The sequence below is a fragment of the Sciurus vulgaris genome (assembly GCF_902686455.1).
Source record: "Sciurus vulgaris genome assembly, chromosome: 2".
NCBI classification, from domain to species: domain Eukaryota; kingdom Metazoa; phylum Chordata; class Mammalia; order Rodentia; family Sciuridae; genus Sciurus; species Sciurus vulgaris.
Window position 1 is genome coordinate 56,852,422 of NC_136462.1, and position 15,309 is coordinate 56,867,730.

Below are 15,309 nucleotides of genomic sequence, written 5' to 3' on the forward strand. Positions count from 1 at the left end.
TTGACCCGGAAATCGACCCGCCGAGATGAATGCTGGGTCATGTAGTCCACGTCAGGTGTTAAGGCTGAAGTCTTCTGGAAGAGGAAGTCAGAACGTTGGAACGTAACTAGAGCGGAGAGGAGTGGGTGAGGCATTAGGCGGATGTGACGCTATCCTTGCTCCGGGCGGAAGTTCTCCGCCCCACCCGTAAGAGTTGAGGTTTGACCAGAGCGAGTGAGGATCCTGTCCGGGCTTCAATTGTCCACGGCTCCTCCTCCTGTCGCTGCAGGTGTGATTCCTGGGACTCAGGTATTTTCATTTTGCTGTCCTCCGGCGGCGCAGCATTTGGCAAAGTTTTACCCGAATGGCACTGGAGCTAGTGAGAGAGGTAAAGGAATGGACGGGAGCAGACAGGGAGAGGCGACATCTTCTTGTGCAGGGCTCGTTACCGTTGCAAACGCGTTACTTTGTACAACCCTGAATAAGTGTGATCCTTTCCTTTTCCTATCCGCTTATCCATACAGGAGGTTCCGACCAAAGCTAGGCTCATAGACGGGGTACTTTTTTTTTTTTTCAATTCTCGATCTTCGGAGACCTTATTTACCCCGCTTTCCTCCCTTGTTCCCTTTTGGTACTTCCCTTAACCCTCTAGCTGTGGAAGGTCAAGGGTTTTCTGTCACTTTTTCTTACCGCCATCACTTTTAAGTTCTCTTTAAAACGTGCGTAATCTGGAGATAAATGTTTCCCCTGTAACTAACCGCCTCCCCCTAGACGTTCTCAGTCTTTCCTAATGCAGTTCCTCTGTGGGACTCACCCTTTCCCCCGCCTCCTCTCTCTGCCACCCGACCTCCCAGCAGGATCCTCAAGCCTCTCTGCAGCCTTTTAGTTTCCTAGAGACAGAGATTGTAAAGACAATTTCAGTAGCAATGGAAGTTCTTGGCATTACGGTCCTAAGAGAATTCTGCCCTGTGGATGTAGGGTTGGTAGATGTTTCTTTGTTCTAGGCGAACTGAGAATTCGATATGCATTTTCTCCTTGCAAATGAAACAAATGGATTGAAGAGCTGGAATATCTTAGTATGAGACTGAATATTTCAGAGTGCGGAAGAGCGATTTTTTAAAAGAAATAATGCAATTGCTTTTGAATAACCCAGTGAAAAGACTCAAAGTTATAAATTGAAGTCCCACATTTACACACTTCAAATGCAAATATTACTGCCTTGTTCTGTATTGGATGGGATGTCTCAAATATTTTTTAAAATCCTGGAATAATTCGGTCATATATGCTAAACCCTTTTGTAATGTTTTTGGCTGATGCAAGTTCAAAAATTATTTCTGAATTTTGCCTTAAAACAATTTGCATATCATAGGTTTTTTTTCCCCCTTTGGGAATAGGGGCCATGTAAATATGTATCCTCTATGTGTTGGTTTAAATTCAAAGTGGTTTCTTTCTTAGTCATTTTGTTGTATACATCAAAATGAATCTGCCTAGATTTGGTTTGGCTAGCATATTTTAGTTAACCAAAAGTATCCTCCTGCTCTTTTCCATTTTCAGGCACAGAGTTGGAATGCAGTGAAAACCAAGATTTGATTGTAGCAGTTGTCAATGATAGTGTCTGGTTTTCATGTTTCTATTCTAAGAACTCAAATGTATCTTTTTATTCTTGTATGTTCAGACTTCAGGAAACTAGTTCAAGTGAAGGGAAAGGAGAATGATGGACAAGTTAGAATGCACACAGTAGAATGCCAGTTTATGTTGGAATAGAATATAACCCTTTTCACTGATGAGAATTTTAGGGTTGATAATCCAGTGCACTCTACTATATCCAAGACTTTGTAAAGCCAGGTTAATAACGAGATGTTTTGCAATAATCACAGAATCAAAGACAAAGAAATTGGAAACTCTTGAATGATATTTCATCATCAGTATGGTAGAAGCTTAAGAATTACTCCTCCTCAGGGCTGGGATTGTGACTTAGTGGCAGAGCACTTGCCTAGCATGTATGAGGCACTGGGTTCAATTCTCAGCACCGCATATAAATCAATAAAATAAAATAAATACTCTCCCTTGTCAGGTGTGGTGGCACATACCTGTAATCCCAGCATATTGGGAAACTGAGAGAGGAGGATCATAGGTTCAAAGCCAGCCTCAGCAACTTAGTAAGATCCTGTCTCAAACATAAAAAATAAAAAAAGGGCTGGCTGGGGATGTAATTAGTTATAAAGTGCTCTTGAGTTCAATCCCCAGTACCCCCTGATCCCTCCCCCCAAATTACCCCTTCCTTCAATAAAGAATACTTTTTAGAGGACCTGGACATTTAAATCAAGCAGTTATCATGTCCTTTTCTTGGGAACAAATCAAGAGGAGTCTTTTTTTTTTGTTTGTTTTTTGTTTACATTTTTTTCCTCTCCTTGGTGGATTATCTTTTTCTAATACTTTTTTTAACCCTTATTTTATTTTATTTATTTATTTACTTTTTTTTTTTTTTTTTTTTTTTTGCAGTGCTGGTGATTGAACCCAGGGCCTTGTGCTTGCAAGTCAAGTACTCTACCAACTAAGCTATCTCCCCAGCCCCTTATTTTATTTTTATATGGTGCTGAGTATCGAACCTAGGGCCTCATGCATGCTAGATGGGCGCTCTACCACTAAGCCACAACCCCAGACCCAAGAGGAGTCTTGATTCTTTTTTATCTCAGATCCCTGTAGATCACTGTTACAAATTGCAGTTTATATCTGTTGTAGTTTGTCTCCTTGATGAAGACTTGGAAAATGCATTAGTCTTAATGGTGGATATTTAGGAAATGAGAATTCATTATCATCATGTATCTCACTGATTATCTTTTATGGTTATCTTGTGGAATGTGAATCTTATCCATTTAAGTTATGTTCTATTTATATCTATTACAGGTACAAAGGAGTTTTTTATTTAAATTTGTATTTTTACAGACTGCATTTTGATTCATTGTACACAAATGGGGTACAACTTTTCATTTCTATGGTTGTATACGATGTAGATTCACGCCATTCATGTAATCATACGTGTACATAGGGTAATACTGTCTGTCTCATTCTACTATCTTTTCTTCCCCCTCCCACCCCATTTTCCTCTACCCCATCTAAAGTTCCTTCATTCTTCTCTTCTCCCTCTTACCCCCACCACCTTCCCTCATTATGTATTGTCATCCACTTATCAGAGAAAACATTTGACCTTTGGTTTTGTGGGCTTGGCCTATTTCACTTAGCATGATATTCTCCAACTTCATCCATTTACCAGCAAATGCTATAATTTTATTCTTCTTTATGGCTGAGTAGTATTCCACAGTGTATATGTACCACAATTTCTTTGTCCAATCATCAATTGAAGAGCACCTCGGTTGGTTCCACAATTTAGCTATGGTGAATTGAGCAGCTATGAACATTGATGTGGCTGCGTCACTAGTATGCTGATTTTAAGTCGGTTGGGTATAAACCAAGGAGTGGGATATCTGGGTCAAATGGTGAGTCCATTCCAAGTTTTCTGAGGAATCTCCATACTCTTTCCCAGAGTGGCTGTACCAATTTGCAACTCTACCAGCAATGTATGAGTGTGCCTTTTTCTTCACATCCACGCCAACACTTGTTATTGCTTATGTTCTTGATAATAGCCATTCTTATTGGAGTTAGATGAAATCTTAGGGTGGTTTTAATTTGCATTTCTCTAATTACTAGAGGTGATGAGTACTTTTTCATGTATTTGTTGATCACCTGTATATCTTCTTCTGTGAAGTGTCTGCCCAGTTCCTTATCCCAATTATTGATTCGGTTTTTTGTATTTTTGGTGTAAAGTGTTTTAAGTTCTTTATAAATTTTGGAGTTGAGTGCTCTGCCTGAAGTATGTATGGGAAAGATTTTCTCCCACTCTATCAGCTCTTTTTTCACATTATTGATTGTTTCCTTTGCTGAGAAAAAGTTTTTTAGTTTGAATCTATCCCATTTATTGATTCTTGCATTATTTCTTGTGCTATGGGGGTCTTGTTAAGGAAGTCTGGTCCTAAGCCAACGTGATGGAGATTTGGGTCTGCTTTTTCTTCTATTTGGTGAAGGGTCTCAGGTCTAATTCCTCTAGCCTTGATCTATTTTGACTTGAGTTTTGACCAGGGTGAGAGATAGGGGTTTCATTTCATTTTACTGCATGTGGATTTCCGGTTTTTCCAGCACCATTTGTTGAACAGGCTATCTTTTCTCCATTGTAAGTTTTTGGCACCCTTGTCTAGTATGAGATAACTGTACTTATGTGAGTATGTCTCTGTGTCTTCTATCCTGTGCCATTGGTCTACCGTGCCGTCTATCATGCAATACCATGCCGTTTTTGTTACTATTGCTCTATAGTAGAGTTTAAGATCTGGTATTGTGATACCTCCTGCATCACTCTTCCTGCTCAGGATTGCTTTGGCTGTTCTGGGTCTTTTGTTCTTCCAGATAAATTTCAGATTGCTTTTTCTATTTTTATGAGAAATGTCATTGGGATTTTAATTGGAATTGTGTTAAATCTGTACAGTGCCTTTGAAAGTATGGCCATTTTGATAATATTAATTCTGCCTATCCAAGAACATGGGAGATCTTTTCATCTTCTAAGGTCTTCTTCAATTTCTTTCTTTAGTGTTCTGTAGTTTTCATTGTAGAGGCATTTCACCTCTTTTTTAGATAGATTCACTTTTTTTTTTTTTTTGAGGCTATTGTGAACGGAGTTGTTTTCCTCATTTCTCTTTCAGATGATTCATCACTTATGAATAAAAATGCTTTAGATTTATGTGTGTTGATTTTATATCCTGCTGTTTTGCTCAGTTCATTTATTAGGTCTAGAAGTTTTCTGGTGGAGTTTAAAAATCCACTTTCTTGATGTATTACGATTATACGTAATAGTGGGATTCATTGTGACGTTCATACATGCACATGACATTACTTGATCAATTTCATTCCCCAGTACCTTCCCCTTCTCTCTCCCCCTTCCTCAACCTTACTGGTCTCCCCTATGGTTTTATGAGGTCACTTTAAGAATTTTTTTTCTTTCTGGTTTCTGCATATGAGAGAATATATTATGACCCCTTTTTCATTTTTTTATTTGTTCTCCTTAGACACACATAACAATAGAATGTATTTTGACATATTATACATACATGGAGTATAACTTAATCCAACTAAGATCCCATCCTTATGATTGGACATGAGGTGGAGTTATACTGGTGGTGTACATATGACCCTTTTTGAGTCTGGCATACTGGTTCATCATGATGTTCCAGTTTCATCCGTTTTCCAACAAATGACATAATTTCATTGTTCTTTATGGGTCAATTACGTATATACACTCTATTTTCTTTTCATTCATTTGTTGATGGATTGTAGGCTGGTTCTGTAACTTGACTATTGAGAATTGAGCATCTATGATCATGCGTATGCATGCATCGCTACAAGTATGCTGACTTTAATTCCTTTGGAAAAATATTGAGGAGTAGTACACTTGGGTACTGTGATTGTTCCATTTCTCATCCTTTGGGAAATCTCCATACTGATTTCCACAGTGGTTGTTCTAATGTACAATCCCACGTCCTCTATAGCATTTATTATTTGTGTTTTTGATCATTGTCGTTCCAACTGGAGATGAAATCTCAGTGTTGTTTTGATTTGCATTTCCCTGATTGCTAACAATGTTAAACTTAAAAAAAAATCTTATTCTTGAATTTCAGAAGTTTTATGTGTATGAAGTATAAAAACCTTTATTTTGAAATATAGGCATAGAAAGGGAACAGATTTTTATCAAACTTCAGAGTAGTGAAATATGTTTTAGTTGTTTTATTAATATACCTGGGAAAATTGAAAGGTAGTTAAAAATACTTTGAAAATCGCAAATTTGAGTTAAATATTAAAATTTTCAATTTCAAAATAATTAAATTACAGGAATATGTGCTACATACTTTTTTTTTCTTTAGCTGAAGTTAAGCAGGGTAAACAACTGCACTAAAAACATTATTTTCAGTCAGATAATTTGTTGGATGAATCATTATAATTTTCTGTGTTCTTAAATTTTACAGACATCTAGGAATATTGGAAATCAGTGTGAATTCTGTAAATGTATTTGTATTGTTTAAGAAGTGTGCAAATAAAAGATGAATATTATGTGTCATCATCCACTTATCACTGAGATCATTTGCCTTTTGGATATTTGAGATTGGCTTATCTCACTTAGCATGATATTCTCCAGTTTCATCCATTTGCCTGCAAATGCCATAATTTTATTATTCTTTATAGCTGAGTAATATTCCATTGTGTTTATTTATATATATATATATATATATACAATGACACAATGGGGGGTAGGAGGGGGGCAAGAGTGGAGGAAGGAGGGACTGTATAGAGGGGTGGGAGGGGTGGGGGGGGAAGGAAAAAATAACAATGAATCAAACATCATTACCCTATGTAAATGTATGATTATGCAAATGGTATGCTGTTACTCCATGTACAAACAGAAACAACATGTATCCCATTTGTTTACACTAAAAATAAATTAAAATTTAAAAAAAGATGAATATTAACAAATAATTATAATGATACCATTTTATTGTGTTTGCTACATGCCATGCACTTTGGTAGGTACTTAACAAATATTAACTGATTTAACTACTTTTGGAGGTTGTATATTCTACATTTGTACTGTGGCACATTTGAAATATATTTCTCCTGGTAATTGGTCAGAGTAAAAAAGTAGACTCAAATTAGTACATTTAATTATTTGCTTAGAACTTTGTAATATTTGGTTATATATTTTAATCTATCGTTTTTGGATTTCTATTCTCAATCTTGTTTAGTTCTTGAGTCAAAGCTTTAATAAGATTAAGAAATTATGACTCTTTATACCTGTAGGATTCAATCATCAATATATTTTTATCTAATTTGTATTATGTTCCAGAGTCTTTGTACATTTCGGTCTTGAGTCAGAACTACAACTTAGAGTGAAAATTCAATTTTTATTGCATTTCAAGCCCTAATCTGTATAAATTAACATCATTTAAGATCTGTTGCAACCATTTTCAATGAACGGGTTAATTATGTAACTAGGAGCTTTTGCTGAATGTAGTAATGCCTTTGGGAACTTGATTTCTTCTGTGTTATTTCTGCATCCATGATATAAGGATTCCTGTTATGACAGACTTCTAAATTTACAGTTGTTTCTCCAGATAAATAAAAATAATTCTTGTGGAGCTGGGTGTGGTGGTGAATGCATGTAATCCTGGAGAGCCTGAGGCAGGAGCATTGCAAGTTTTAGGTGAATCTCAGCAATTTAGCAAGACCCTGTCTCAAAATTAAAATTAAAATTAAAAGGACTGGGGATATGGCTCAAATTGAGTACTCCTGGGTTCAATCCCTGTACCAAAACAAAACAAAAAATAGAGTGAAAAAGGAAAGATATGCCAATTTGTTCCATAGGTTCACTTATAAAATTATATAATATCATTAGTTGAATCTGCTCTGAGGGAAGTTGAACTATGGGAAAGATATTTAAGAAAAGAGCAGTTGTGATAAAATATTCTCCTAACTTCATAAATCACGTTCTTTACATAAAGCATGTTTGGGTTTTGTTTAAGCAATCCTCATTTCTTTTCTCTAGTTGTGATCTATATTTATATGGTAGCAGATAATTGCCTCCCAAATGATTTCAGCACCACTGCTTTGTGGCTTACATGTCATTTAAGTAGAGGATGCTAAACTCACAGCTTGGCTTTATAATCTTGGTTTCAGAACCTAAAATTGTGAAATTATTATAGATGATAGAAAGTTTGATTTTATTTTAATTTTATCTAACATTGTATATGTTTATATAAGAACATAATTAAGTATAATACTATTCCTTCTTAAATTTTTTCAAATAAATATTGTTTGTTCAATATTGACTAATCTAGTTACTTAGATTTAGAGTACTTTAAGTATCTGAATCTTAGATATAAATGTTATGGTACCAAAAAGAAGATGACAGATATGTGTGGGCACCTGCTCTATCAAATTTGCTATTATACAAATAGGAGAAAGAAATAGTTATTCCATGCATTCCTCTTTATTTTAAAACCCTTATGTATTTTTTGTCTGATCTGTGCATTTTATGTATTTATTCTGTAGGTTTAAAATAGGAATAGTAAAAACTGTTCCCATCTCATATTGACAAAGGGAGTTAAAAGTAGAAAATTTGGAATAGTACCTGGTACATTATGACAGTGTGACAAGGTTGTATTCCAGATACTCTTTTATAGAATAATTTAGTCTTGTTAGAAGTGCCAACAATTATAATTTGTTTCTGTAAATACTTTAAGCAGTGGAACACTGTTTAACATTGTAATTTCTTGAACTTAATGTGCAGGAAACATTATTCTAAGATGAAGATAACATTCTAGTCACAGTAATGTGTTTTACTAATCTTGTGATCTTGGTTTGTTTTTGCAATACTAGAAATAGAACCCAGGACTTTTGGTTTTTGAGACAGGGTCTCATTATTTTGCCTAGACTGGTCTTCAATGCCTGTGTTCCAGGGATCCTCCCACCGCAACCTCTCCAGTGCTGGGACTACAGGCATACTTCATCAAACCCAGCTATGATCACATTAAGTCATTTAAACCCTTTGAACTTCATGTTCTTCATGTCTAAATCTTATTCAGAGTTTAGTGCCTTACATTCTCCTTTTGTGTTAATTTTTTTTAACTATACAAAATTTTCAAAAACATGTAAAAGTAGAATATGATGAATTTCCATGTACCGGTCATTTGGTTTCATTAGTTGTCAACTCATGACATCATCTGTATCTTCATCCACTTCCTCATCCTATATTATTTTGAAGCAAATCTCTGACATCATTTCATGTGCAAATATTTCAGGATTATTTGTAAAAGATAAAAGTCTTAAAAGCATAACTACAGTTTTCAACAACAAAATAAATAATGATTATAATCAGTAATTTGGTCAATTTATAAATTTCTACTTGTATTCTAAATGTATGTGCACATGTACATGAATGGATTATAGGTTGTACTTGTTGATACGTCTTTTAAGTTTATTCTCATTTGCATGTTTTCTTGGAGTTTATTTGTTGAAGCATTCAGATTACTTGAAAAAATTTTTCACAGAATGTTTTTGCTAATTGTATCTTTCTGGTTTAACATGCTTTTTTCTATTCTCTGTATTTTTTTATAAATTAGTGGTCAGATAAAAGAGGATTTGACTGTGGTTGAATTTGTTTTATTTGTGTGTGTGTTGGGGGGAATAGTAGAATACTTATAGGTGGTGGTATGTTCTATCAGAAGGCCCTAATATTGGGTTGTCTCTCTTTTTGTGATTTTTAGCAACCCTCATAATCAATGCTGACCTCTATTAATTCACTAAGGGTACAAAATGGTAAGATTCTATCATTCCTTCTTAATTTCGTAACTGGAATACTTTTTTCTTTTCCTTTTTAAAGTATTTTTTAGTTGCAAATGGACCTTTATTATTTGTAAATAAATAAATTTTGTTTCTCAAACCCAGGGCCTCACACATGCGCTCTACCACTGAGCCACTACCCCAACCCTGGAATACTTTTATAAAGAGAAACTTAGTGATACAGTTAGCATAGGGAAGACATGATAAATGCTTGATTCTTTCCTTTTATTTCTAAGTGCCAGTTAGTGTTGATTAATTAGCATCCTCCTTTGGTGACTGATAAGGGTTTTAAAAAATTATTTTGACTTTATGGATTTAATATATCTGATGTGTGTTAATTGCAGTTATTCATTATATGAAAACAAAACCCAGAAAATAATAAATGAAAAGAAAAAATTGATCACATTAAAAATTCTGGATATAAATGGGGCCTAACAATATTTACAGTGTATATAAAACATATATCAGGAGTCCAACGTGGAACGTTTTAGGTGGCGTGGTCTGGTCCTTTACGGGAAGACGTGGACGTTTGTGCTCTAAGCTTCGGCCTAGCGGTCCTTTTGTGGCTGTAAAGTTGGTGTTTTTTTTTTTTTTTTTTTGTGCACCGGTACAAGAGCTCTTGGTGGGCTGCATGGCGCCCTGACCCGGCCTCACTATGTTGGTGCTATTTGAAACGTCGGTTGGCTACGCCATCTTTAAGGTTCTAAATGAGAAGAAACTTCAAGAGGTTGATAGTTTGTGGAAAGAATTTGAAACTCCAGAGAAAGCAAATAAAATGGCTGGTGATGAGAGGTGAGAAGTGGTTAAATTGATCTCCCTGTGGAAACCAACAGCATAATGCTGAAGCACAATTCAGTAAAAGCTGTTCTACAAGGGACCAAGCATTCACAGCTCTGATGGAGGGCAAAATCAATAAGCAGTTGAAGAAAGTTCTGAAGAAAATAGTAAAAGAAGCGCATGAACCTCTGGCTGTGGCTGATGCTAAACTAGGAGGAGTCATAAAGGAAAAACTGAATCTCAGTTGTATCCATAGTCCTGTTGTTAATGAACTTATGAGGGGAATCCGATCACAAATGGACGGATTAATCCCTGGGGTAGAACCACATGAAATGTCAGCCATGTGTCTTGGATTGGCACACAGCTTGTCTCCATACAGATTAAAGTTTAGTGCTGATAAGGTGGATACAATGATTGTTCAGGCAATTTCCTTGTTAGATGACTTGGATAAAGAACTAAACAACTACATTATGCGATGTAGAGAGTGGTATGGCTGGCATTTCCCTGAATTAGGAAAAATTATTTCAGATAATTTGACATACTGCAAGTGTTTACAGAAAGTTGGTGATAGGAAGAACTGTGCCTCTGCCACACTGTCTGAACTGCTGCCAGAAGAAGTTGAAGCCGAAGTGAAAGCAGCTGCAGAGATATCTATGGGAACAGAGGTTTCTGAAGAAGATATTTGCAATATCCTGTATCTTTGTACTCAGGTGATTGAAATCTCGGAATATAGAACTCAGCTGTATGAATATCTACAAAATCGAATGATGGCCATTGCACCCAATGTTACAGTCATGGTTGGGGAATTAGTTGGAGCACGGCTTATTGCTCATGCAGGTTCTCTTTTGAATTTGGCCAAGCATGCAGCTTCTACAGTTCAGATTCTTGGAGCAGAAAAAGCACTTTTCAGAGCCCTCAAGTCTAGACGGGATACCCCTAAGTATGGTCTTATTTATCATGGTTCACTTGTGGGTCAGACAAGTCCCAAACACAAAGGGAAGATTTCTCGAATGCTAGCAGCCAAAACTGTTTTGGCTATACGCTATGATGCCTTTGGTGAGGATTCCAGTTCTGCAATGGGAGTTGAGAATAGAGCCAAATTAGAGGCCTGATTAAGAACCTTGGAGGACAGAGGGATAAGAAAAATAAGTGGAACAGGAAAAGCATTAGCAAAAACAGAAAAATATGAACACAAAAGTGAAGTGAAGACTTATGATCCTTCTAGTGATTCCACACTTCCAACCTATTCTAAAAAACGCAAAATAGAACAGGTAGACAAAGAGGAGGAAGTAACTGAAAAGAAAGCAAAAAAAGCCAAGATTAAAGTAAAAGTTGAAGAAGAGGAGGAAGAAGAAGAAGTACTAGTAGAAGAAGAGACATCTACGAAGAAGAAGAAGAAAAAGGATAAAAAGAAACACATTAAAGAAGAACCACTTTCTGAGGAAGAGCCATGCACCAGCACAGCAATTCCAAGTCCAGAGAAAAAGAAGAAGAAGAAAAAGAAAGACAGTGAGGACTAATGGAAAGGAAACACAATTTTGGCACCTGGAAACATCATGCTTAAGATTCAGTTGGGAGTATGCCAGAGATGCTTTCTAAAATAGTGAAGAGAAGGTTGAATGAAACAGTGATTAATCATCCATAGCTTTTCAAACTGTCTATGTCAACTCTTGTTAACCTTATTATGTCAGCATTTGTTAGTCTTTGATATACAAATAAAATATTTTCTTTGTATTAAAAAAAACATATATCAGTAATACATAAAATATTTCTAAGATTTCCTCATAGGAAAGAAATGACTAAATAAATGAACATATGATTAATAATGCAAATGACTTTTAACCACATGAAAATTTGCTCAACTTCACTTATAATCAAATAAATTTAAACTATATGGAGTTAACAGTCTCTCTTATACAATATACAGTTAGGTTAATAAACTGTTACTCTCACTCATTACTGTGAGAATGTAAAATAGTAAAGGAACTCAAAAGATAAGTCTGACAAAATCTAGCAAAATCACATTATTTCTTCCCAGTCTCATTTATATTCAGAGTTGTTTAATTTAATCAATTATCTTTTCATTTATTGTTTCTGGGTTTTGTGTCATGGTGAAGAAACTGTTCCCTAATACCAGGTATGGAAGAATTAATTCTCATTTTATTCTACTACTTGGATAATTTCATTTTTTCCATTTATACCTCTGATACATTTGGAATTTATCCTGGTGTAAGTATATGAAGGGATCTAATTTATCTATTTCTGTTAATCTGTTTTTCTTACATATGTTCACATTTAATTCTGTTTGATCCACAAGAAATTTTATAAATAAGAAAGTTCAAGTATAGAATAATTAATCTGCCCAAACTAATGCAGCTATTAATTACTCAAATGTAAATCTGAACCCAGTTCTCTATGGCTCTAAACTTCATACTTTCACTCACTGTTCTTCCTTGCTTGCCCTTCCTTCTGTACATGGTTGTTACTGAGATAAATGAAACCATCAGTGTAAAGCTATTTGATAAAGATGGGTTTTGTTTTGATGACGAGAAATTATTGCTTCTTTGAGTTACTTTTAGTCATTAATGAGTGTGTAGCCAAGAACCAAATATAGTCACAGTTTTTTTTAATTAAATGACTTAGTTTTATTGTATTATGTGATTTGACACAAAATGAAGGTTAAAACTGCTTCCCCAAATCACACTTTTAATCAAAGGCTTATTAGAAAATGCAGGTTTCTAGAGTCCTGCAAAAGTCTGATTAAGCAAGTTTCTTGGAAACCATACACATACACAAGATATTCTGGTATGAAGGGGAAGCAAAAGAGCCCATTATTAGAAATGAATATACTCCATTGTAAGAGAATTAGTTTTTGTCTGACGTTTGACCAACATAGACTAGTCAAATGTGAAGGGTCAGTCCCTGGTAAGGCCTCTTCCTAGACAACCAACATGGATCATCACATCCATAGCAATCTTCAGTGGCTAAGGAATATATACAATAGAATATCTGTAAAAACAAAATTGAAGTGCAGGAAAAGGATGATAGAAAATGTAAACCATGTTAGGTTCATAGAGGTGAACCTATCAAATTTAGAATAAGGTACTGGAATCAGTGTTCAGAGGGGCAATTTTAATTAATAATTTTGGTTGTATTATGATTATAATTCACAATAATATTTAAGCAATTACATTTGTGCTGAAAATAGTTTATCTGGTTTCAAACATTAGCATGTATAAGAATCACATGGAGAAATTAAGTTTGTCCAATGCCCCCCAACTCCATATACGTTCTGATTCTCTAAATCTGTGGTGAGGCTCAAGAATTTACATTTCTAGCAGGTCCCCAAATGATGCTGATACTCTTGATAGAACCACATTTTGAGAACAGGTGTATTAAAGCTCTGCATTTGAAAAAGTTTAAGTTCTGTGAATTTCTAAGTCTCATTTCTCTCTCTCTCTCTCTCTCTCTCTCTCTCTCTCTCTCTCTCTCTCTCTCTCTCTCTCTCTCTCTCTCTCTCTCTCGTCTGTCAGAAGATAATTTCTATGAACATCCTTGGTTGTGGTGAAGATGGGGCTTTTACTCCCAACCCCTTAGAATAGAGATGCAGAATATAAAATGGCTTAGCCACAGTCTAGATTGGTCTCCTTAACAATTTATGGGTGGTCAGACAGAAAGTCCCCTTTGTTTGGCATTTCCTTTTTGGTATGTGGGACAAGGATCCAGCAGTTTATTGTTTGGCTACTCTTCTTTTCACTAAGTAATATACTATCTAAATCTAAAAATGGTTCATTGTATCTTTACTGGTAGAATTAGGCTTTGGCCTTGCCTTGGTTGTATTTGTTTACTTTATATTAAGCCAACTTCCTTCCTTTTTTTACATGGAAGGGAGTCAGATGGGTTTAGTTGACAAAAACTGTCTTTAAAGATAATAATAAAGTCTTTAATAACTACAGAAAATTACAGAGTAGTTATGTCTAGCACATAAAAAAGCATGTTTACTTTCTGGAAAAAAAAAAGTTTTTTTGCAGCTGGGAAAACTGAGACTTTAAGACGGCTTTCCCAGTCAGGTGTGGTGGCACACGCCTATGACCCCAGTGACTCAGGAAGCTGAGGCAGGAGGTTCACAAGTTTGAGGCCAACTTTGGCTACTTAGCAAGGCCTTCTCTCAAAATTTAAAATAAATAAGTATAAAGAGCTGGGGATGCAGCTCAGTGGTAGAGCACCCCTGGGTTCAGTTCCCAGTACTGCAAAAAAAAAAAAAAAAAAAAAAAAAAGAGAGAGAGAGAGAGGGAGAAACTTTCCTAAGAACACATAACTATTAAAACAGTCCAGACAATACTGAAACCTGGGCATGCTGATTCTAGAGCTCAGTATCTTAAAATTATATTACCCTGCATAGATCTGTGTGATATGTATATACCTGTGTGTGTTTATGTGTGGTATGTGTAGATATGTCTATGTATATTTAAAAATCTATATTGTGTCATGCTTCCATATCATATGTAAATATTAATTTACCAGTTTTAAATTGAACACACTAAAACTAGTTTATTAAAGATCTATTACTGTCTACTAAAATTGCCAGCTCATTAACTTGATTTGAGAACCAACAATTCTATAATACTTTGTGTTACATCAGTGGCACAGAATGGATTTCTTTTTTCTTTCTCTTTTGTATTGCTGGAGATTGAACCTACGGCCTTACACATGCTAAGCAAGTACTGTACTACTGAACTCTATCTGCAGCCCAGAAATTTAGAAGTGAGAGATAATGCAAGATAGAAATCTGAATACCACTCAAGCAAACAACCTGAAAAAAATCACTAGTACTAAGATAACTAATATTTATCAAAGTTTTACTAAGTGATAGGTAGTATTCTAAGCACTCTGTATGTATAAACTCATTTAACCCTATATAAAGATGATGTAATTTTCATCCCTTCATTTTTCACACGCTAACCCTCAGATCTCTCTTTCTCCAGATTTAGTAGCCTCAGTTCCATTACTCATAAGATATGATTTGAATTTCTTCTCTTTCTAGGTATTGAATTCAAATCCCTTTTAAAAGATGATTGCTTAAACCTGTTCTCCAGATGTAGCATGACATTTGCA

At 35.4% G+C, this 15,309-nt stretch overlaps 2 protein-coding genes across 3 annotated transcripts in view; both read left to right on the forward strand.

Moving 5' to 3' along the window:
• The first annotated feature begins 145 nt into the window (after positions 1-145).
• Positions 146-15,309, forward strand: part of KLHL28 (kelch like family member 28) — a 35,502-nt gene continuing 20,338 nt past the window's right edge. The window contains exon 1 of one of the 2 annotated variants that reach the window (XM_079126036.1): positions 146-288. Coding sequence is in view for 1 of the 2 variants with exons in the window: in XM_079126035.1 (XP_078982161.1) it covers positions 344-367 (24 nt within the window). In the remaining variant the exon portion in view is untranslated. Of the gene's footprint in view, positions 368-15,309 lie in introns of both variants that reach the window. The other variant, XM_079126035.1, reaches the window with a different exon arrangement.
• On the forward strand, positions 9,893-11,920 carry LOC306649712 (nucleolar protein 58-like). The gene is given in 3 exon segments (XM_079120907.1): positions 9,893-10,209; positions 10,274-11,303; positions 11,307-11,920. Coding segments are annotated over 3 exon segments (1,575 nt in total). The 5' UTR covers positions 9,893-10,072; the 3' UTR covers positions 11,715-11,920.